General features: G+C 36.9%; 1 protein-coding gene across 1 annotated transcript in view; it reads left to right on the top strand.

The window, feature by feature from the left end:
* Nucleotides 1-716: 716 nt before the first annotated feature.
* The window catches only part of LOC108977927 (trithorax group protein osa-like), a 42909-nt gene continuing 17927 nt past the window's right edge, over nt 717-25698 (top strand). The window contains exons 1-3 of the mRNA XM_018947915.1: nt 717-879; nt 2013-3018; nt 24033-24260. Of these exons, the coding sequence (XP_018803460.1) occupies nt 2116-3018; nt 24033-24260 (1131 nt within the window). The 5' untranslated portion in view covers nt 717-879; nt 2013-2115. The remainder of the gene's footprint in view (nt 880-2012; nt 3019-24032; nt 24261-25698) is intronic.

Raw genomic sequence — 25698 nt, 5'->3', positions numbered from 1 at the left:
ATTCACCAACTAAAGTAAATAATTAATAAGAAAGTAACACATCGATAATGATCAATAATTCATTTGAATTTAAATATTAATTAATAAGCATTAAATTTAGTTTATTTTAACTTTTATTTTAAAAGATTTCGTCTTTAAGAAAGTCTTTAAATTAAAACTAATATGCCTCGTTAGTATAATTCCACATGTATTGCTATTAAAATGCAACACTGAGTGCGCGCTGCAGCAACGAGTTGTTAAGTACTACGATATTACGACGTATGAAACGAACCGACTGCTGCTGAAAATATGTTGTTTTAAGCTATCCAAAGTAAAAAGTCCGGGAACCATACGAATATACGTACGTACTTTCGACTCGTTGTCTCGATTGCTTAGTGCGAATGCATGGGAAATTAGTGATTTTACCTTGGAAATTGTGGGAATTAATTTATAAAATTCACCATATATTTAATTAAATATATAAGCTTGTTTTATGTGAAAGTAAAATAAAATAAAATTTGCTCTGTGATGTGTAAAATTAAATTAAAAATACGAGTTACCAAAAATCATTAAAATCATATTTTCGCGTTGCACAAAATCTCACAGAAGTATCTGCTGTGCAGTCGTGAGTGTGACAAGCAAAACGATATGTTTTAATGCGTACGTATAGTGAATGAGATAGAAAGAGATAACTATAATGAAGGCACGATAACACAGCACAACAACAACACAACGTTACGAACACAGCCATTGAATGAGAGCGTGTTTACCACAGCCGTTGTCTTCTACCAGGTTGCCTGGTTGTCGCAACTACGAAAGTGGGAAGAAGTAGTAGGTTAAAAGAAGTTGTCACGGGTTGCTGAGCGGTCTAGAGGAGAATAGTGGAAGAGCATTCTCGCGGTAGGGTGGTGTGCTGCGCTTAGCTATAGCCTGCCATATTGTGTCGATTCACATTCGTTCTCTTTATATCGTATTCCTGTCTATTTCTACTACTATTTTATTGTTGTTGTTGTTGGATAAATGTTGAATGTTTGACGTTGTTATATCGCGGCCGTGTCGTGTCGTTTATATCGTTCACAGCCCTCGTCAATCGCTACTGATTCCGATGTTTCTCTCTTATTTTATTGACTTTTTTCTTTGCACTATATCAACGATTTACTCCTTCTACCGGCCACATCATGTAAATACATTTGAAAAACTGTATAAAAAGCACAATTGAAAAAATAATACATATTCACATTTGCACTTGGGGTGTTGGCAATTAAACCAAATTTCGGAATTAATACATATTACTCGGTGCATTGAAGTATACACATGCCTCGACGAGCATCGAACCAATCGAATTGAGCAGCAATAGAAGCTATTTTATTGAAAAATGATTTCCAGAGATATATTTTGTACTTACCATTAAATATTAGGTTACCAGTTTTCATTTAGTGTGAGTAAAATTCACGGGAAAGAAAAGTTTATTAATATTGTTTAACTCGCACAGTAATTATATGAAATATATGCATAATATTTATGTTTAGGTAAATTGATATACTATATATATCTTTTATGTTGAACGTTCAAACTACTGTTATAAATATGTACTAACTTCCCACAATTTTATGTCCGGTTAGGTTCATATCTTTTTGATTCAATTAAAAAAACACTAAATTTGGTCAGAACAAATTTTTAAGTTTTAGGATCCAGATATGTACGAATATAGTTAACATAAATTTTTAATTTTAAAATACTAATTCAAATTTATGAGATACGGTGGTACGAACGAACATATGCAGTACACATTTGTAACAATTCCAACTTTTGAAATTCTAAATTTTTCATACATTGTATCAATTGATATTTCTTTATGTAAAACATTTGCAATATTTCAGTTTGTGTTTGAGCAATAGTCTCAAAGTTCACAATTAAAACCGGTCGTACCATAAGCGTTTATTTATTTATTTATATACATATCTATTATAAACTAAGTTTCTTCTTTTTTATTCCCATATTTTCATTCTATAAACCTTTAATTTTTAACACAGATAACTCAGCAGTGCAGTTGCAGCGGCCGTTGACGGAAACTAGAAGCCTCTTACAACAGCAACTGCAAAAATTATATACACCTGGGATTGAGTCAAATAAGTAATGAATGAGAAAATAAAATCACCCTCTGGGCAGGGTGGTGCCGCTGGCGGAGGAGGGGTAGGCCCACCAACCGGACCCAGTGGTCCAGTTGGATCTGGCAGTACTGGCAGTAGCGGTAATGGTGGGCCAGGTGCTGGTGTCCCCGGTGGTCCAACTCCACTTAATTCAGCCATAGGCGGTGGTCCACCCAGTGGTGGTCCACCGGCGCCTAATAACGGTAATGATCCACAACAACATACAATTCCGCATTCATATGGACCACCTGGCAGTGATCCAGTTGCTGCAATATCACATTATCATATGCATCAACAGCAGCATCCACAACAACACTTGTCTCACCAGCAGAGTGGCCCCGGAGGCCCTGGAGTCCCACAAAACCCCGGTGAGCATCCACAAAAAGACGAATACGGTCAAGGTCCTTTGGGTGGACCGCCACCTCCACCTACTGGTGGACACCATCCCGTTTACGGACGATATCATCATCCAGATCCAAATATTGATCCATACCGCTATGGGCATTCGCCTATGCAACAGCCACCTCCTGGAGGCAAACCGCAACAACAACCGGGACCGCCGTCTGGACCGGGTGGCGGTATAGCCTCTCCCAGTCGACCACCACAGCAAAGATATATTCCCGGGCAGCCACCGCAAGGTCCTACCCCCACATTAAATTCTTTATTACAATCGTCACATCCACCGCCGCCACCACAACATCGTTATGCAAATAGTTATGATCCRCAACAACAGCAGCAACAAGTGGCGCAACAGCAACAACAAGGCGGACCACATGGACCGCCGCCTCCACCACATCAACCATATGGAGCGCAACAAGGATGGGCGCCACCACCACGTCCATATAGCCCACAATTAGGACCGTCGCAGGCCTATCGAACGCCACCACCGGTAAGTGCCGAGTAAAAATGTATAAAATTAATAGTTCAGTTGGTATTACATAATTTCTTAAATGAAAGTCCTTTGGTAGTCGAACATGCATTGTGCCCTATATATTTTTGTAGTTCTAGCCATTCATTGGGCTTCAAGGTTTGTAGGTTTAACCTACAATACTATGGCACCAGTGAAGAAGGGAGAGGGAAGTTCAAAGACAATTCCTCATGGTCCCCGGAGGTCTCGACAGGTTTTATCCTTCTATAATGCACCATAATGCCTTATGAAAACATAACAACTATTGTACTTTTAATTCTACATGATTGATTGGGTAGAACATGTTTTTTAAGTTTTAATTTATGTGGAAACGTGCACAATGATTTAATCCATCCCTCAATAGTTAGATTTATCATAGAAAATTTTAGTAAAACCTTTTAGTACCAAAATAACACTTCACCTGACTAAAACAACCGGCGGAATTTAGAAAAAATGTTTGGATGTTAACAAACAATAAACGTCTAGCTTGATGCTTTTCTAGTTGGGGTATCCCAAACGCTTACTCATGCCAACGCTATTTATAGTTATGTATGTGCATATACGTTCGTACATACTTAAATACACAGTGTATGTAGGTATGTATAAAAATATGTAAAAATACGTCGAGTCGTACCCTCGCGTTTTATTCATTCATACTGTCGTTCGAGTTGAGCAAAATTTGCCGCCTTAAATCATCAGCAAGGGCAACATGGCACGACCAACAACAACTGGTAAACAAAATAATCACAACAAAAAATATAAAAGAGTATTTATAATACGAACAGAAATCAAAAGGAAAACAAACAATTCACAGAGTGTATAAATATGCAACTACATCTATACACACATACATTCATATGTATGTAAATGCAGATATAAATAAATAAATACAAACATGCTTACATAATAGTATGAAAATTTGTTCTACGTGGGTACTAGTAAGGACGGATGTAGCCGTTCGAATACAATTACCTATAGATATGTACCTATGAACAAACGCGTGCCTAGTTGGGCTGTTCAGCGGTCAACGTCACCTTACATGTTGTTTTATAACATACAAATTGACATACAGACCGTATGATATAAGACAATCTTGCCAACATACACACGGACAAATATAGAGCGCTAAATATTTTGTGTTTTTGTTTTTGCATAGTCGTCGTGTATGCACAGCACTTGCCACCGTAAATATGTATATAAAGGTACATGTGTACAAAAGTGTGTCAATAAACGTTTGTCGTTTTCATGAATGAAATAATAAAAAAAAAACGGAAAACATCAACCAGCGCGGCGGCATCTTTTACCCAACCAACAAGAATAACACAGCCTTCATTCACATCAAAAAGGCACACAACAAAATGTGATATAAAATCTTTAAGGTTCAAGTTAAGTTGAGAGTGTGCTAGTGGAGTAACCAGGCCAAGCCATTTAAAGCCAGACAACATTTCAACCGGCATGAGTTTAATTTCAGCCACGATTTAAAGGGATACACAGATGGTAAAAGTGTACCACCATTGACAGGAGGTGGAGGTGAAGTGACTGCGTTTATGGTGACTGGCTGCCACACTTATTCACGTACATGCACATGCTTTTATACAAGCGTTATTTATATATTATATAAGATGAAGTATTTTTGCTCCACTTTTTTTTTTTGTTTGGATGCCTGGTATTGTTTTGCCTCCAAGCGCACTGCTATCTATACAGTTAAACCGATTTGGTGCTCATACATACATACATACATTTTTACTTATGTGCCGGCTGTGGTTGTTCTTATTGTTGGCCGCAATATAGACAACTCTTTATGTGCATGGACATTGTATAGGAACTTTCTTTGCTCTGCTTTATACTTCTTTAATTGTTTACAGCGATAGCTACAGCCCTGTTTGATTTGAAATGAGTGAATGCTGAATTGTGGGCACTTAATTTGCCTAGAACATAAGAAATGTGATTTACCTACAGTTGATAGGGATTTTTGTTTGTTCATTTTTGCTATCCTTGCAACAGTATAACTAAATAATTTCAACCTTGTACTTATAAAATCTCTGTATATTTGAAAGGCTTAAAACTTATATGACAATAAAGCTGCACAAGTATACAAGCCATCTATTACGAGTATATTGTTAGGATAACAGAGTTGCCTGTTTTGTATATTTGTTGTTGTTATTGTTCCGACCGAAAATGTTATATGTAGATTATTGGCTTTAACTCTATCTATGCGCCATTCGTAGTAATACAACTTTTGTTAGGAATTTTGAAAAAAAAAATTTAGGCTGTGGTTTTTATATTGGTAAAATTTTGCAGTATAGTGCTCAGATGGATGTGTCTACAGTTCCAGTTATAGACTTATATGTACATACATATATACCTGAAAGTCTTCTGAATCACTTGACTAAAGAAAGTGAAATGACTTTATGTATTTAAACGCACGTGCCAAACACGTTTCTGTTTTTACTTAAAAAGTGGTGGCAAAATAACATTAAAATGTGTAGAATGTAGTCAAAACATAAAAGTGTACACCATACTGTAGACTTTATTATCGCATAGAGCCTTTTGATGCCCTTTATACATATACACATATATTATATATTGTTGTAGTTAAATTTTCGTACAATGTTGTTATTGTTGCGGTAACTCATCACGGTTGATTAGACGTGCCTACAGACGTGTATTTACTTTTTAATATTTTTTACTTTGCGCTCACAAAAAATACAAACACAACATGAGTGTGTGCATTTGTACATATATTTTCATATATGTATGTATGTAGGTTATTCTATTTTATGGGCATAATGTTTGTCATTCAAGAGTTTAGGGCTGAGTGGTCCTGATATTCTTTTGTTATTAAGTGTGAATTTTCAGCAATTCAATTGTCAAATGTATACTTATATAATATATTTATATGCATAAAAATATGTATACATGTGTGTGTGTTTTAGATTAATACTTTTAATGATTGACAAATTTCCCTTTTTATGATCTGCGATGCATACAAATTCCAATTTTATGCAGCTGAAGAAGATTTACGTTTTCAAATACTCGTATATTGGGTCAAGCTTACCTCATTTCAAAATAGAAAAGCTTTTCATACAAGAACTATTTTTTAATTTTGATCCTTCAGGTTCTATGTCAGCTGTATGGAATAGTGTTCCGATGGTGGCGGCTCCGAGAAATGAGCAGCTTCTTCGGAAGAATGAAAAAAGTAGACAATTTTAGATTTGTAGAAACGCAGCAAAAAAAATTTATTTTTCTATATTCTGTATGTACAGGTCCAGGAGATATTAAAATTATTTTTTATAGTTCTTTCTTACTACAATCGCAGATTGCTTTAACAGYTGTTGCAATATTACTTTTGTTGTTWACAAGTGTGTAGCATGGTAAATTATAACAACAAAGGCGAGAACCGAACATACTTGTGTATATTTAAACTGTTATGACCCAGAAAATATAGAATATCTCGAAATAACTTTGAGAAACTGAAAAAATGCACAAACAAGCAATAAAATAATGCAAATGGAAGGAAGTGGTAAACATAGAAAAAGTAGTGAGGAGCGCACCGCCAAGAAGTCACTGCAGTCACCACCAATGCAATGCAACAAGGCGCATCATTAAAAACGCTCCTCTCGCTTCTCACTCACTCTGGCCTCTACCGTTGTGTATCTCCTATATGTAGCAACACACAATCGCATACAAAGCGCTTTAAGACTGCGGCATCGCTGCCGCATTTCACAAAACTTGTAAAATCGTAGAATAAAACATTTGCTATTTTTGTTTTCACATTTATTATTGTTGTTGTTGGTGTTATCGTTACGCGACCGTTTTTGCCTCGTTTCAAACAGAACAATTGTGTGCTGCAGCATTGTAATACTATTACGAGCTCGAGCACCGGCTGTGCACGAATAATGCAAAAATATAACAAAAACAAAAGGCTCAAAACCAAAAGTGAAATCTTATTAAAAGAAAAACAATATGAGAAATAACTTTACCACAGCGGCAAGCGCCACATTGGCCTCATTTTATTTTGTGGTCGATAGACACAAAAATTAATATGCACACAAATCTACGAGAATGACTTACACTGGCACGGCATTTTGACTGATATTGAAGTGGACACGGTTTGCTCAATATCATTCTAATAATAGCTTTAAGTCACTGTTTTAAATGTTGTAAGTGATTTTCAAAACCTTGCACAGGTGCATTTCGTATCCAAAGCTATTCTTTTTCACTTCAGTTTGTTTGGCAGCWATATTCAATAGTAGTCCGATTCAAGGTATATGCACGCAGATTTTTGCCTTACCTTATACAATAGTCATTGCTAAAATTCGTCAAGATATTTTGTCAAATTAAACAGTTTCCAAATTTGATTTTGATATGTCTGTTTCATGTCGCAAATATGTGCTATAGTTGTTCGATATTGATTATTTCATCACGGTGATGTTGCTCGAACGAAAGTGGAAAATTTCAGATCGATATCTAAAAAAATTGAAGGGCTAGTTCGCGTATAAACATTCAGGCATGACCCTTTTCAAAGTATAAGGTCGAGCGATTGTTATTTTACAAAAATTAAAGTTTGCGAATACTTTTTTTTATTAAAAGTTACAAAACGTCTTACATCAGCATCCGACTTKSSRMYTTYMAMYKRAAAAAAAACACTGTCTCAGATATGAAATATTTACTCGAGACTAAAATATACCGAAATGTTAGATTTAAGTTAATTTATCCACGAATTACAGCTAAAAACGTAAGGCGATTTCAAGGAGAGCATAAACTCTAAGACGAAAAGAAATCAGTCCTAATATGCGTGGAAGAAAATGTATGCCATTTAAAAAGTAAACACGTTAAGCCTGTTGAAGCGGAAACAACTAATTGAGTTGCAGAAGAGGAAGTGCGAGAAAATTAGAGGAAGTACCAGCTGTGCACTGAAGAAAAACAAAAACAGGAAGAACAAACAATAAGAAACGGTTGCTTGCCGCTATTTAAGGAAATGAACACAATTGGGCGAAAAGATGGCCAACTCTAAATATTTACATATGTACACTTTTACATACTGCATACTACATATATGCATATACTATACATTTATACATACATATATAATTGGAAGTCATTTGCGCATATACTTTCAATCAAATTTTAGAAGTTTAGGAAAAAACACAAATGTCATATTTAAATAGGAATATTTGTATGTCATAACAATAATCACGAGTATTTGTCTTAAAGAGTTATATCCACTTGCAACTCGGAAAAAATGCGTGTTTTGTAGAAACATTTTATTTAGAGGCATACATTTACAGAATTCAATGTGCTCCAATAATCGCGTATTTATTTTGAAAAATTTTGGTCTTCCTTGATCTCGCAACCAATTTCCAGAGCAGGAAAATATGCGAAAAAGGGTGTCTGATGGTGGGAAAAATCTTTCGGCTCAAATCCAAAAACAAGAAAAAATGTTAACTTCGGTTGCGCCGAAGCTAAATACTCTTTCTGTTAGTAATTTTGTGTTCAGTTTGTATGGAAGCTATATGCTATAGTAATTCGTTCTGAACAATTTTTTTGGAAATTATATTGTTAACTTAAGCAGTAATCCATGGCAAATTTCGTGAAGATACCACGTGAAATGTGAAAGTTTTCCATACAACAGCTTGATTCCGATCGTTCAGTTTGTATGGTAGCTATATGTCATAGTGGTCCGATATCGGTAGTTCCGACAAATGAGCAGGTTCTTGTAGAGAAAATGACGTTTGCAAAATTTCAAAACGATATCTTGAAAACGGAGGGAGTAGTTCGTATATATACAGACAGACAGACGGACATGGCTAAATCGACTCAGCTCGACATACTTATCATTTATATATAACTTTATAGGGTCTACGACCCTTCCTTCTGGATATTACAAACTTCGTGACAAACTTAATATATCCTGTTCAGGGTATACAAAAAAATATTACAATAGATGAATACAGGTAATAATCGAAATAGTAGTTAAAGTTTCGATTTCGACAAAATGGCGGCTTCCCAAAAAAGKCGTTTTTGTGAAAAAATCTACATTTCAGAGTGACTTGGAAAAATCGAATTTAATGTCATAAATCTTATTCCTTGGATCTTTACCTAACAAATGCGTATATCTAACCTACCATATGTTCTGTGAAAATTTCAAGTCGATTGGTACAGCCGTTTCGATGCTAAAAACAACGTTTCGAGGAGTTAAAAAATTCTTGCAAATACAGTCATATCTTCGAAACTTTGCCGAATCAACTTCAATTTTTTGGAAATATTTTAAAATAAATGTATATTCGACAAAAAAAAAATTCACGGATGGATTTCACCCCAAACCTAATCTATTTGATGCAATAAAATGTACAATGTGTAAAAAAATAAATATTGAAATATACAACAAAGCGACCGTTGCGTGAGTACGCGCTAATGGTTAAGCAAGAAAAAATAGAAATGAAAACAAAATCTATTGAGACAGCAATTTATATGGCATATCTGTGCTTATGTATGTACATAAGTGTGTGCCGAAATCATTAAATGTGCTGAATTTAAATTTCATTCAAAAAGTGTGACTATGTGACGTGATGATGGTGGTACAAATAGCCACAACAATAACAACAGCAATCAACAACGTTGAGATATAAGTTTGCATAAATTGTTTTTTGTTTTTTTTTTGTTTTTGCAAACGATTGAGTCAATGGACTTTGAGCAGTCAAAGGTATAAACAATCAAATATGTGCGSATAACTAAAATACATATGTACATACTCACATACATATCGACACACAATCATCTATACAAATGTAAGCACGTACGTATGTGCTAAAAGCAATCAGGTCGCGGCAGAGAATTAACCGGCGTTGACAGACATACATACAAACGCACACTTTAGCACGCTGCGTAGTCTTGCAATGAATGGTAGTATGGTAGACGATATGAAAGTTCACATACATACATACATAAGTATATGCATGCAAGCCGGCATTATATATGATAAATAAAACAAATCAAAGAGAAAATGTAAATAAAAACAGACCAAAACAGAAAAACGCACATAAGAAAAAATTACGGAACAGAAAAATTCGTATTAATGAATGAAGCAACGGTAATGTGAGTACTCACGCGCCTTTGTTGTTGCATTTTATTTTGTTATTGCTGTCGTTATTGTTGCCTTTATTATCGGATGACGGGCCTGGTGATGCCTTCTTGACGCATGGTTTGGGCTGCAGTGTGCCGCTGGGTAGACAAACGGGCGCCACTTGCACAAGAATGAATGGTAGGCGAAGAATATGTACACAAAGAGGAAGTAGCCCCGTATAATAAATATAAATAACATATAAAAATGTGCGCGGTGAAGAAATGTTTTAAAGGAGATAAAAAACTGCAAGGTGGACAGACAGGTTGAAGTCCAACCGAACAGCAATGMSATGAAGTAACAACAAYAACAACAAGATAACTAAAAGAACAAAGAACCAAGCGACTATTACGATGGTAAAGAAGAATTAACAAGGATATCAAACTGGGCTGTGTTGATTTCCGTATTGTATTTCTACAGTGCTGAGAAATGAATTSTACAGATATAAAAACAGTATATATGTAAATACATATATTTATGTGTATGTATACGTATAAGTAAGTCAAAACCACCAAAAGGGCTTTAAAATGTTTATATGTATGTAGATATGTACATGCCATCGAAATCATTTGTTATTTGGTCTTATTTATACATACTATCTCGTTTGTTGGTTGGCGTGTGCCTTCCAGCCCAAACACCAAATTTAAAATTTAAAGATATTCTTCTTTCGCGCGTGCTGTGTTACCTTACCGCATTATGCCACTTCTTAAAACGACACCTGCGCGTCACTGTGGCTGCCCATTTCCACTCACAGTCATACAAATGTATACAGATATTTCTGTGGATTGTTCGTAAACTTTAAAGACTGTAGAGTTGTGTGTGTGTCGCAAATAGTACCGTTTTACAGACGTCGAATGTGTCCGCACCATCATCGGCGTCAATGCCATTTTCATACTTCAACCATATACTCAGCACTATAGCCAACGTCAGCGACGTCACTGCCGTAAACATACATCTTTACATAGTAAAGGTATGAGTTTGTTGAAATGTACTCACTTGCGCTATTATGTTCACATATTTACATTTTTTTTATGTTGTTGCTTTGTCAGTCAGTCGAGAAGTTTGTTGGTGCAGCGCCTCTATGCTTGTTGGTGGTTTCTTCGCATTTATTTTTTCGTCGTACTTTTCGGTTTATGCGCGAAACCATTAAATGAAGTTCAAGGCCATTCGGAGAGTATGTTCTTGTTTTACTTGTTATGTAAAAAACAGCTGAGCTGCATCGTCGTGGGGGGAAGGAACCTTTATGTGTACGATTGCTATGTAAAAATGTACATATTTATATATTTCGTACTTGCTGTCCATGGCTTGGTTTAATGCAAAACTTCTGGTTATGTAGAGAGCCAATTGGACAAATTTTGAAAATATTGCATGCGGGTGCACTAGTATGTGTAAAGCCTTTAAATGCACGAATCGAGCAAATACTGCCACACTATTTTTTATAAAAACTTAAGTTGTTGAAGTATTTTCCAACAGCGGGGAAAATAAGCGGYTTGAATATTAGGTTGTATTCGTCAATTATCCCTTATCCCGCTGATTTTATGATCCCTATTTTATGCTTGATTGCTTTTTGTGGCACTCAGTGCTAGGCACTAGAAAAAGAGTAAATAAATGTATGCTTGAACGCAAAATTGAAAGCATTATACTAAACGAAACTGAAATTTTACCTTCGTTTTATTGTGCACGAATGAATAATTAAACAGGAAAAATGTTTACTGCAATTGCACCGAAGATATGTATAATACCCTTTACAAATAAAAAAATCCTTATAAGACCTTGTTTTTTTTTGTCGTTCTATTTGTATGGTAGCTACATACATATATGCTTCAGTGGTTCAATCTAAACATTTTGCTCGGAGAATGTGCCGTTGCCAAATTTCGTGAAGATATCTCATCAAATGGAAAARATTTCCATACAAATATTTAATTTTGATAGAACAGTTTGTATGGCWGCARTAYGCTATAGRGGTGTGATATTTTTGGTTTTGAAAAATTAGCAGTTTCTTGGGAGAAAAGGTTGTATGCATATTTTCGAATTGAAACCATAAAAACTGAAAACTATAATTATCGTTACACTTATGATTTATGTACCACATACATATATTTTATAGGATCTCCGACGTTTCTTTCTTCATTTTTTATGATAAAGTTAACTGGATTCAAAAACCATAATATGATGCATCTACTGTTCAAAATTCACTTGAGATTTTGAAAAAAAAAAACTTTAATATTTTTTAAACTGGTTGATATCTGAGCACAGAACTTGAAAATGTTGAACATATGTAATATTATGTATGTAATTTGAAGTAGTGAAGCGTAATCAAAAATACACTCAATTTTGAATTTTTTGATGATACGTTATTTTGCATTTCAGGTGACAATTTGTAAATGTAATTGTTGAAATTTGGACCAAGCTGTCCATAATGGGATCGAACCCAACCTTATTTATTCAATCTCCCTACGTGCCTCTAATCTAAATGCAATTCCAAAGATAATCTTTAAATTCGCAGTCGATCTGATAAAAATTGTCAAAGTTATTTACCAGGACGAGGGGTTACTATTTGGGCTTAAAAATTTTCCACGCTATCAACCAACTTGAAACTTACTTTTATGACCATAAAGCATAAAGAAAGAAAAAACTATTTTTTGAGAAAAGTTCTATAGTGACCATAACCCTTAAACCCTTAAAAGCGGCATTTTGTGTTGGCATATTGAACTGAATATGATAATACAACATAAAAAATGATTATATTTTCTTATGAAAAACTTCCTCAGACGTGAGAGCGTTCTGGTGTCACAACGAATTAACATATATGTATTCGTTCTGCCAACAGAAGCAGATGGAAATGCGGAACAAAATTAAACCAATATATGTATATTTGCGGAGGCTATTCACATACGAATTAGCAATATTCGGCTTTGCATACAACCGAAGCGCACATAGGGCTTACCTTACCATAAATCTCATTGGGAAATTCCAATATTTATACAAACACATGCTTGTAAGTACATACATTATACAAACACTAAAGTCTAAGCTTTGTTTGAGTACGTTGCCACTGTGTCCCGTTGCCTGCTTCCTGCGCCATAACGCTGTGTGTTATGTGTGCCACCGTTGTCGGTTTGTTTAAATGCTTTCATCGACTTTATGGTTTCGCCAGTCGAAGTGCAAGTATGTTGTTATATTTGACTGTCTACCTAKTCTAGTCATTGCTATCAATGGAACCTCTTATTGTTGTTTTATTGCACTATTGCTTTGGTTATTTCGGTCATATTCACCGACAGTAAACATGCTTATAAACATACATACATACATGTCGTAACTACACGGGTACATCAGTGTTTTCGCCACCACAGCCGTCTGGTTGGGTAGTTGGCTAGATTAACGCTGTTGTGCCGGCGCGTAAACTAAATACTAATAAACACACATTTACACATCTCAATGTAGTATCAACACCTCTGCTGTTCCTGTTCCTTACTGTTATTCTGCATTTCTGGTCTGCGCACATTTCTACTCGTACGTYATCAGCGCCGACATTTTGCCGTCAAAACACTAGTAAGTCAGTGGAGCAGTCGTCGCCTTCTATAGAATTTGTCCAATTTAGTGCCGTCCAGCCACGTATGTACTTACATACATATTGAGGAGGTTTGCTATAATGGTTTAGTGAACACATTGGGTATCTGTTACGCAAAGCTATTGTTGGTTAGTATGTCTGCGAGAGTATTTGAAAGGGTTAACTGCAAATACCTGCTGGGTACCAGGTAACCGTCAACATATGTACATATTTCTTCTCTTATCTGATGTTTTGGTTCGCGTATTTGCTGTTTTTGCCATTATTGCTGATCCACTTACGCTATTCATTTTCACTATCTACAACCCCATCGCGCGCTAGTGCTTGCATCATCCATCTCCACTACTCAGCAGACGCATTGCAACCAACTTATCTGCCTGATAGCACTTAAATGTCACAAATCACTTGTCGTTGTCGATGTTAGTGTCGGCATAACAGCCAAAAACTAACAACCAACGGCGCACTATTAACACCTTTGTACATCTGCGCCGCTCTCTGTTTGGAACCTCTACCGTTTTCGGCACGGAAGTGTTGCAAATATTTTCGGCTATTGCTGCTGCTGCGTGCACGTGAGCCTCAATAGAGTACACAAACCAAAGTCGGTACGCTGGCGCATATTTACTCATTCACCTAGCCAACCGACGATTCGACCAACTGATTGTCCTCCTTCACTTGCAATACAATCGACAAACTGTTGCCTTTTGATTTGCTTTGCACGCTTTACGCCACGGATTTGCAGTGTATATACATATGTGTGTGTTTCACGTATCAACATGTTTCGTTTCCTTTTTGTGTCAGAAAATTTGACCTTCAAAATGTGTGTCGTTACTGACGCGCCCCCAACTCTAAACTTATATACATATGTACATATGTATGAAACATTTATATGGACATAACAGGAAAAACAAGCGTCTGCATTTACTTTGTCGGCAATTGCTCCCAAAAAACTGTGCCACACTTTACTTGCACGAGCACATACATACATACTTACATATATACCATGTAATATGTATGTATATATGTACGTATAAACGTTTTATTTTGTGTTATTTTTTATTACTTTTGCCAAAGTAGGCACTCATTTTTACTTTTGTTGGTGTTGTAATAAAGAAAGTGAAAATCGTGCGCTAAAAGCCGGCATTAACAACTCACACTCACGTATATACCATAAATATTATACTTTCATGTGTCATGCGATACGAGGAAAATTGCTCAAAAGCAATAATTGCAGAAGTGTGGGCAGTGGAGAGTGTGTAGGTACAGGTTTTGGGTTGTATGTTTGAGCTAGTGGGAGCAGTAGCAGCAATAACAATAACAACAGCTCTTAAGCTCAATATTGTATTACAACTCTTAAACTGTTGCTCGCATTTTCAAGTGCTTGCTACAAGTGTGTTGGCTGCTTGCTTTAACATTTTTGGTGTATTTGCTTTAAACTTTGCTCTTAACAGCATCAGCWTTACTCTCTCATATCCGTGCCATCTGCGTCGGCATCATGTTTATTATCATTTTTATATAACAATGAACAGCGCCGAATAACTTTTAGTCTATGTATTGTATATGAAAGTTATGCTATTATATAACATGCCCTTGTCGACACTTATGCGTACTCATACCTATAAAAGTTGTCTTGTAGTGAGTAGCACATATTTCGTTACTTGTTTTTCATTGTCTTATATCTATCAGATTGGTTCTCGTATATTTTAAATCTCAATAAGGCCACATAATCTTGTATAAAGTCTTTGTATTAGTATTTGCGATGTTTTTTGTTCTAGAGATATTATTTCATCAGTGTAAAACTTTTCTAGTTTCTCGGCGAAAAACTGCAACTAGTAATTTTCACAGGCCAACTCTTAAAGCCAACTTTACTCCATTAAGCATTGACCGGAAMAAATGGTAGGTAGTCCGATGGTGCAAGATCAGGACATTAAAGATGTGTGTAGCGTTGTCCTGATGGAAGACGAAGCCCTTTCTATTGATCAGTTTTGGCAGTTTTCTTCGATTGTTTGATTGATAGATTGACAGTAAAATGCAGAATCAATCGTTCGAATAGGGTGAAGCACCTCTTAGTGGATGATTCCTTTTCAATCCCACCAAACACTCTGCATAACCTTTCGAGGCGACAATCCTGCCTTTGCGACCATTTGTTGAGCTTCATTACGCTTGGACCGTAATCTTTTTCGCATATTATTATTGATCCACTTTTCGTCTCCTTTTACCATTAGCTTCAGAAATGGTCGGATTCCCTTTCGTTTCAGCAAATAATCGCAGATCCRTTAAATTTTTCACAGACAATTCATGTAGTACCCAAACATCGAGCTTTTTTTAGTAGCCAGCCTTTTTTTTAAATGGTTCAATGATGATATGGCTGTTTATGAGACGGTCCTGGTCAATCTTTTCGATAATTTCATTGATTTTTTTTTTGTTTTTTTGGTTTTTTTGTTATGACCTAGTGTGATTGGCAGCACTAAAGATACACTGCAACGACAACTATTGACAAAGTACGAAAAAACTTTTTCGCCTACCCAATATAATACAATTTTTTTGTTTTTTTTCGGTTTCTGCTAATTTTTTGAGATCTTCGACGTATTATATTTCAAGCACTGTTTCTTTATTTTTTTTCGATATTATCGTGGTTAACAGAGGTTTATGGATGCCTCGCAGAAGGCAAGTATTTGTATTTGTATTAAGGCTTGGTGTCTAAAATATTTCTGCAAAATTTCCAACGATTTTGTAGTCGTGACTTCATTGGAAACACAAAATTTTAAGCAAACTCGGTGTTCATTTTTTTTTCCTTATTAAGGCTTAACTTTTCGCGTCGTAAAAAAGGGCTTACAAACACACATTAATTAACATATGGGGATACAACTTTCTTAAGAATAATCCGGATCAAATTTGATCAGATGGTATATTCGAGTAAACGCTTTACCAACAATCTGAACTTGTTTTTAAAAAGTGATACATTGTTTTTATTAAATCTATATTATGTATACCATTGAGCATAATATTTTTATAATTTCAAGTGTGTTGTTCTGAATTTTGTGTTTTCAACTACTTTTGTAGTGAAATATTATTTACAGATCAATAAATTGCTTCGCACGAAGTTCTTACTAAAATTKATTAAAATCTTATTTTCCATCATATTTTCTGTCTTCCATTTGCTTTATTAATGCTTTATTAAATTGTCTAGTTCGTGAGCACTTAATCATGCTTCTGCTGTTATTACAATAACAATAAAATATCAATAATAMAACTATGCAGCCTTCTTTGGAATAAACTTTAAATTATTTTTGTATTTAAAATGCTTTTAAATGTAAAGACATAAAGACCTTTGTGCGCATACCAGTTTAATAGAAATTTGAAATATTTATATTGTTATTAATATTAGTGAATAGAATTTTTTCACACAYACATACACATTTTACTCTATATTTGATAGCAAAATGGTATTTTTGCCAGCATGCAAAYAAGTACAATATTTCAATGTATGTGATAAGAGCAATAAACCAGGTTATTTCATCGTGAGTTCTGATTATTTAATTTAATTATTAGTTTAGGATTGCATAATTCCAATAAAACCTAAGATATTGGCCTTCTGTCTGTCCAAATTAWCTCTCAAATACTTGAAAAAACTTCTAGAATCAAACTGAAGGTTAACATACAAAGCCGTCTAGACTCCCTATTCTAAAATCAAACTGAAAGTTAACGTACAGAGCCGTCTAGACTCCCTAAAATAAGCCTACGTTTTGTGCCGTATTCCCATTGAGCTGCTGTAGCGCCATAAACTTCAATTTACTTTAATCTCACCCAATGTTTTATCATTGTTTCGGCACAACCACCGGTACTATCAGCATCAAATACAGTGACAACAAGGGCATCAACATCATAAAAAATGGAAACCCTACTATATCGAGATTTCTACGTAATACGTAAACATCAAAGAAAATGTGTATGCCACWGCACACTTAGCAACGTATTCGCACACAAACCCATCCCTCTATAAGATTGCATTAGTACTTTGTATTTGAGTTTCGGYTTGCCATGCAACCCCATTTTCAATTCCTCATAGAACTTACTCTTACTTATTCTCGCGTGTGTAACGTGGTCGTTTACATTAATTTCCATTGCCTTTTCCCATTTCCATTAAAACATCAGATGCGCGAGTACTCTGCATTGCAATCTTGTTTGTAMGTTCGACGCGCTCTCATCGGGTCGGGGCGCTTCGGTCGCACGTCTGTTTGCTGGTACTCATTATAATGTTGAAATGACGATGCCGTCGCTTACTCTGCACCACCGCCTGCCTTTTTGATCACCGTCAGTCATACTACAAAGTTCGCGCTCAGACACATCAGAAGCACCATGTTTGCTATTACTTTATCCGCTTTACTCTACTTCGTTTTATTTGTGAGTTCGTTCTCTTGCCGCACGGCTACGTACGGTTGTTGTTAGTGACGCTCTATTAATATACAACGTGGTACTTTGTCAGTGAAAAGTACCATTTGTTGTGTTGTGTCCCGTCCTCAATTCTTCCCTAGTCCAAAACTGCTTCCTTAGCTGGTATTGTTAGTTGCCGTTGCTCGCCGAGCCCAAAAATAAAATCATAACAACTCATTTCGCCGGCCGAAGTGGAGCAACGGAAAATCCACCGTCCCATGTCTCCTATYGTCTTGTCATGCTCTTTAGTTTGGTTTTAGTTGGCTCCGTCTTACTCATGCCAATTTCTTTTTTTTTTTTACTTTGTATGGTCTCCACGAATTCTGTTGAGTATTCTTCGCACACTTCGACTATCTTCGACCAGCTATCTCGGCAGTTGCTTTGTTTTGCTAGTGCTACATTAAAATAATTTCAGTCCTGCCATGAACATGAATCTCCTTTTTGCGCTGTGCGGCGCGCTTTGCCTTCGCCTTTCCGCCTGTCTATCGTTCATTATGGCTGGCAAGCAGGCAACAGCATAGTAGTACTTGCGGCAAGTTTGTTATGGTGTTGCTTTTGAATTACGTGGTTGTAGCGCGCGATGGCATGTCGGTCAGTTGTACGGTCAGTAGGTTGCATTAGCTCGCTCGTCAGGCGCGTACTTAGTATCTGTGCGCCGTATCGCTCGCGTATACYTTGTAGTTGGCTGTGCATCTTTGGGACTTTTGCGGCGTCGGCGATACCATTTTATCGTAAAATTATAAACTCTTGGCTCAGCAATGTGATGTCAAGAACGGCAAAGTTAACAGCAAACGAAATGAAGCCAAGACGCGCCGCCACTACAAACTTTGCAAGCTAATACTTTCGTACAATATTTTGCCGCAACTGAGCCCACATGTTTGTTTCGCACGCGGTCGTTCGGTGTGTCAGTCATTACGACCTTCCCTTTGTACGTGCAATGCGCGCATGTTGAACACAGTCTGTTGTCGTGTCTCTCTTGCCGCGCTCTGCCCTGCTTTGTCGCTCCATAATTTTGTTACAGCTTATGCACGCCCGACAGCACGCCCCCCGTGGAAGGTTATGGTACGTGTCCATAGCACAAGCGCTCCTCACTTATTCAGCCATACACATGCCATACCTTTGTATGAGTACAAATGTTGCTTGCTTGTTAATTCGGTCGTTTCGGCGATCTGACGTTGGCCAATACGTCGTTTCGTCGCGAAGCTAGTCAGTCGATCTGCTGACTACTGGTAGAGTATGCCTGTGTCTGCATTTATTYAGCTTATCCGCATTCCACGCACTCTGCACCGTCATCGTCCGATTACAACGTTTGGTACGGTTATCGTCATCCCATTTGCCCGTTSGCTTGTTTGCCTGACTGCCTTTTGGGATTGTACTTCGCCCCTCGTTTGTCATATGCCCCGCCTATCTGTGCGCAAACTGTTGTTGATGGATTTTGCGACCGTAWCGACCCTTYTTCGTGCATGTTCATGAGCTCTGGCGTTAGCATGCTTCTCCTATGGCTCGGCGTGTTTGTGTTTTAGTGATTTCCGTCTACGCGCATTCTACTTACATACATACTTCCTTCAGGTACATATGAATGTGTGTGTGTGTGTTAGTCGGTTCGCGCTAACTTCAGTCGATTGTGTGCGCCMCTGCGGCTATGCTTGTACGCCCTTCGCTTATCCAGTTTTTCGTCGWCACCGCCACTAAAGCTACTGCTGTTGTTCTGGTGCAGATCCTTCCATTAGATTTATTGCCGCATTCTGCACTGTTATTCGTATTCCTTCACCTATTGTATGGCGCATGGTTGGCAAACAACAAAATCGTCACAGTTTTATATGATTTTGTTGTTTTTGTTTACAATTGCCAAAGATGCTTTTTGCTATAAAATGTTACGGCATTACGTCGTCCTTCATTTGCACATGTCCCGTCTGTTCGCGCCACCGACCGCCCGCTYGTCATTCGTTCATCCATTTGCCGGCAAAAACTAAGGGCTGATGCTTATGTGCGCTTGTGTCGGGCATTCGGTTCTTTGCTTGTGTATATTCGCACATTTGTGAGCCGGAGTCTCGAATTCACTGCTGTTTGCACTGCGTCGCAGCCCCTTTCAGCGCTTTACCACGCAATTCAGCAGTTCCGTAATATCTGCATTTGCCACTCGCCTGATCCGTCCGCAGTGTGAGGGTAGGAAGGGAAAAAATCCTTTCATTAATGGCAGCAAAGTTTTTCTTGCCATCAACTCAATTTTTTCGCCTTTCGCATTGCTGCACAATTTATATAATTTTCCTTTTTTTTTTTGCACACGTGTGAGCGGTTGTGTACGGTTTTAGCGCTCACTCAGGTTAGTCGAGTTCTTCAAACTAATGCTGATTTACTGAAGCTATTGGCTTGTTAAGGGTAATATCCTGACAGGTAGTTATGTGCGATTGCACTGCCGACAGGTTGGTCCAATGATTAACTATCCGACTATAAGCACCTCGTACCTACTTATTTAAATTGTTCTTTTTTATCTCACTAAGTTGAGGAATTTCCCTCATGATATATATTATATATGAACTTGTTTTGGACATGATCGACATCAGGAGGCGTTTCTGTCAAGAGACATTCTTGGCTGAGGGAGGATATAACAAAGTCAGGATAGAATATTAGTATCATTACATATGAAACGAAACATCGCTTCGTCTATTATAATTAGACGTAACAAGAGGCCGTCATGTGCGCCTAACACCTACATACATACATATATAACGGTAGCACATTCATTSATATTTTTGCGCCACACCAATAATCTTTCGTATTTGTTAACTTTCGTAATTGCTTACAGATATCACTACAAACTGTGTCCATTCAGACCCGTGAAACACGTACCAGCAGCATCCACGCAATCAGCTGTTTTTCATGGCGACCTAACAATTCTCAGTTCTAATCGATTTACGTGGTTGCTCTTATGCAGTCTTTTTTATGCTCCATTTCGCACTTTGTACGTCAAAATCACATTTCCGTTGATGGTAAACGTAGCAGCCAACGATACAATACATATATACACGCCCACATGCACGCTTTCATAGTGTTAGTAAAAGTGCTCGAAATTATGTCTGTCCGCATTGAATGGCTCGAAAGCCAACAAGCTCTGTACAGAAGAGTAGCGGCAATCCATGAAATGTGGGCAGGTGGCACTGATGCAGTCTGYAGCCTGASAGTTCCGTGCGACAGACGGCAGGATCGAACGGAACAACGAACAAACGATTAGTTGACCGACTGTCCCAGCAATTGTCTGTCTATACGATTGGCATGTGACGTTGCTGGGCGTTTAGTCGGGTTCATCCAACGCAAAGTGTATTGCTGAGATTTTCATTTATTCGTGCAATACTTGATGGTTGGTAGGGTTTTCAGGCCGCCTCACATATAGTAGTTGTTCTCTGTGATTCGGTCTGTGGGTCTGTGTGTGTGTACGTATATGTTGTGTCGGATGCGCCTGGTGACAGGTGGATGGGTGCTCATTGAATATGTATTATCCATTTACGGTGTTGGATGGATATGGAAAATCGATTAAAATTATATACCACAATGTATGTGTGTATATGTGTGTATATGTTCTCGTTCATGTCCACTTTGAATTCGCTGGTAGAGAATAAACGAATCCTGCGCACACATACGAGGGTTGCGACGAACGAAGTAACGAGTAAGGACATTTATGCCGACGAAGTTGTGCTTGTCATTTCGCTTCCATTCGTTAGATATGGTTGTTGTGCGTGGTTCGTATTATTGCGCCCTATCTTATGCTCTTAGGCGGGTGGGCCGCGACATAGTTCTGCAKTGCTGAGCACTCGTTCGTTTGACTAYTGCTACTAGCTTTGTCTAATGTCTACTCATTTGTTGTTTTGTTTYTCTTCTCTTTTCGATTTAATATAAATGCTTTACACATACATATATTTGCAATTTTTTGCGAAAGCATAATTTTTATATGACAAGTTATTTTCATTTAGGGGACCTAAGTGGTGATCGAAGAAATTAAAAATGAAATGTAAGGGAAAATATTGCAAAATCATTGAGGGATAGTCACGTAAAAGAATCAAAATATTTTCATTCGTKTTTTGCTTTTTATTTAATGTCATTGAATGCTATTATTTCTCCCTTTTATTTATGCTGCCATCACTTTATTTTATACATATTATATAGTTCGTGTTATAATTTAATTTTTCTGTCGTTTTTTTTTATTGTTTATTGATTGTTATTGTAGCCTCTGTGATAGAAAATAGCGTCAATATAGCCAGCGGTTATGACAGGCATAGTCGTTGGAAAAATATAATTATAGTCGTCGCACTGCTTGCCAGGGGTTKCAGAAATCTTTGTGGGGGCTCGGCATCTAGTGCATTACTCACGGTGCCAATTTCAATTCTGCCACCAAATTTTGTGTGCATGTGCATATGTTCATATTTTTTTTCTAGCAGATGATGYTTTCAAATACCCTAGTAAATATTTCCGCGCGGTATACACTGGGTTTTTACGCGCTACCATTTTTTCACTTGTTCKTGCCTTGCCCTCGTCCTTACTCGTATCTTCGCTTTGGCACTCCAGCAGCACACAGTTGGTACTGTTGGACATACATATTTTTTCAGCAATGTTCGGCAATATTTTATTTTATTTTTTTTCAAACTGTTCTTTCGATTTGTAATTTGATTTTCAATGTCAGCTGCTCCCCAATTCGATTTATTTGGTTTAATTTTATGCCTTACACTCTGTGGCAATTTCGATTTTAATTTTTATTGCAACAARGCTTTGATTCCTATTTCTTTACTGCTTTATTGCTTTTGCTATCGTTTTTATAGTTTTCCACCTCATAAASCGGTCGCTAAACATCGGAAAAATATTTTGATGGCATTTAATAGTAATTGTGGTTGAATTAACCTTTTTCGTATGCCAAACAATGCAAAATACACCTCAATATCATCGCTCAGCCAAAATAACATATTTCTCAGTGAAATCGGCGCGTCACGGCTCTCTTTGTTCTCCTCATCAACGTGACAATAATCTGTTTTTAATGGTTTGCAGCGAAACAAATTATGTTGTCATTATTTTCCAATTGATGCTAGTTCAATTTTTTGTAACGCGTTTCACCTTTTAGCCTAACACCCAAGTGGTAATCATATAGTTCAGCAGAGCGTGTGGGTGACGAGAATTAAAATGACAAAGTAATTGTTTGATACAAATATATTTACGTGGTACGTACGGGGTGTGTTCATATGGTTGACATTCAGTTGTCGTTGTTGTTGTAATAAGGTTATGTACCTTAAATTGAAACTACAAGATATGTGATGCTGAAGCATTGCTGCAAGCAAAAAAGTTACAAGCATCATGTAGTAGTATTTAATCAGATGTATGTAGATATGTTTTTGGATGCACATATATGCTCAACGCTCTAGGAGTAAATGGTGCGTTTTACAATGAGTGCTTTTACAGGATTTTGTATCTTTTGTATAATCAAAATCATRTATGTATGCTTCGGTTATGACTTTGATTTGTTAGTTTTTGTAGTCACGCATACACATTTTCAGAAATTATTAATACATATATTCTGTTTGACAATTTTCTTCAGTACAATTCAAATTCGTTCTTAGTTCTTGCTAATTTGTTTCTGTAAAAGTTATGACTCAAACACATTTTAGAATTTCTTCTTTGCATTGTTTGGCCCTTTTAAAACTGCTTTTAACTTGTTGTTTATTGCAACATCTAAATATTTTATTAAAGAATTTTGGTAGTTCAGGTTTCGAAGAACGTTTCCTACTTCTATACGAAGTCGTCTTTGTGTATATATTTATAAAAAAATAGACAATCTTCGGTGTTGTGAAAAATACATGTATATTTAATCACATTTTGTTTTTGATTTTGCAGACAAATACTTCCAGAGGTCAATCACCTTATCCGCCAACACATGGTCAAAATTCAGGTTCCTATCCAAGTTCACCCCAACAACAGCCGGGCGGTCCMCCACCGCCACCTCCGCAATCATCAAATCAAGGAACGGCTGCTGCACAATACTCACCGTATCCACAGCGGTATCCTACACCGCCTGGACCGGCGACAGGTCCTAATCATCGAACTGCCTACTCACAGCATCAGGTAAGTGCAATTAAAAATTAAAGACATTCATCCAAGATTGGGTACCTGATGCAAGTATTTTGTGTTGGGTTGGTGATAGAGCTGACTATTCACAGAGTAAGTGGAAATATTGTTTTAAGGCTCCACTACCTGTATATAATATTTCTGCTTTAAATAGTCGGTTCTAGTTCTATTCTTGTCATATTCGGACCATGCATATTCTTTATCATCTTGACGCTTGTTATTATTGAGTTCCATTTGCTCTGAGCTATTTGTTCAAAATGCATATAAAGCTTTCTTTTCTTCGTTGCCAGTAATATAAATCTAAATTTTTAATCCGTTGACTCGCCTAGCCCCTTTATATTATAATAGCGTTATAGTGATGTCACATAACTGTCAAAAATGCTTACATATATTTAGCATAATGTTGTGCTGCTTGTTGTTGCTAATGTATTGCCATAATATTAAATGCAACAATGTAGATGTGTTCACCTGCGGTTTAACAATATTTGCGTCCTTTGTTGTTGTGCTTCTACAATGCAGTGTGGATTAATTTGCAGAGCCCGGACGTACGTTCGTCCGAAATATGAGCGCCAATGCAAAATCATACGTACATACATACATACATATGTATGTATATGCCGTGTAAATATCGCCGCGCAAATACGTACATTTGCGGGTGTGTGCATGTGCCACTATTCTATCCCTGCACTACTCGCATCAATTACAATTGAACACTTTGTCCTCGACAGCGCTGGCGCCTGATGCTGCTGCTGCAGCTGTTTTATTGGATTGACTGTTGCTATGCGTGGCACGTACTGCGGCTGCAGCTGCAGCTGAGGTCAATTTAAGCTTTTGCGCATATGTTGTTGTTCCTTGTTATTGTTCGGTGTGTGGCAACTGCATTGTGCAGACTCAATGGTTGTTTTTGCTTTAGTTGCTGCTCCGACCTATCACTTGCCACTTAATCATGATATATACGGCTTTGCCATTGTTGTTGTTATTACAAAGCTTCTAATTATTGTTGCTGTGGCTGCAATGTCTTAAATATTGTTTTGTTCGCAGTTTAATGCAAATTAATAAGTGTAAGTGTTCCACGAAATATTCTCATTTAAAACATGGCCTTTACCACCACGCTTGTGAATCAATAAATATATTCTCCAAACTCTTTAATAAGACTAATTGTAAAAGTCATAGACGCACAAATATTTAGTAATTTTTAATATATTTTCAATTTAATTAATCTATTTCTACCAATGTTAATATAATATCAGTTGACCCCACAGACGAATTTTCTTACGAAAATTTCTGTATTTCAGAAATTTCTTTTGTAAATTTCAAATTATTTGCTAGGAATTTAATTTTACGTTCTGTGACTTATACAAAGAAAACACAACACAACACACTTTCATTCCTGTGTGCGCCTATTTACATACAAACTATATGTGTGTGTACATTA

Source organism: Bactrocera latifrons, unplaced genomic scaffold, assembly GCF_001853355.1.
Source record: "Bactrocera latifrons isolate USDA-ARS-PBARC rearing strain unplaced genomic scaffold, ASM185335v1 scaffold_975, whole genome shotgun sequence".
In the NCBI taxonomy this organism is placed as follows: Eukaryota; Metazoa; Arthropoda; class Insecta; order Diptera; family Tephritidae; genus Bactrocera; species Bactrocera latifrons.
This window is presented reverse-complemented; position numbering and strand designations above follow the sequence as displayed.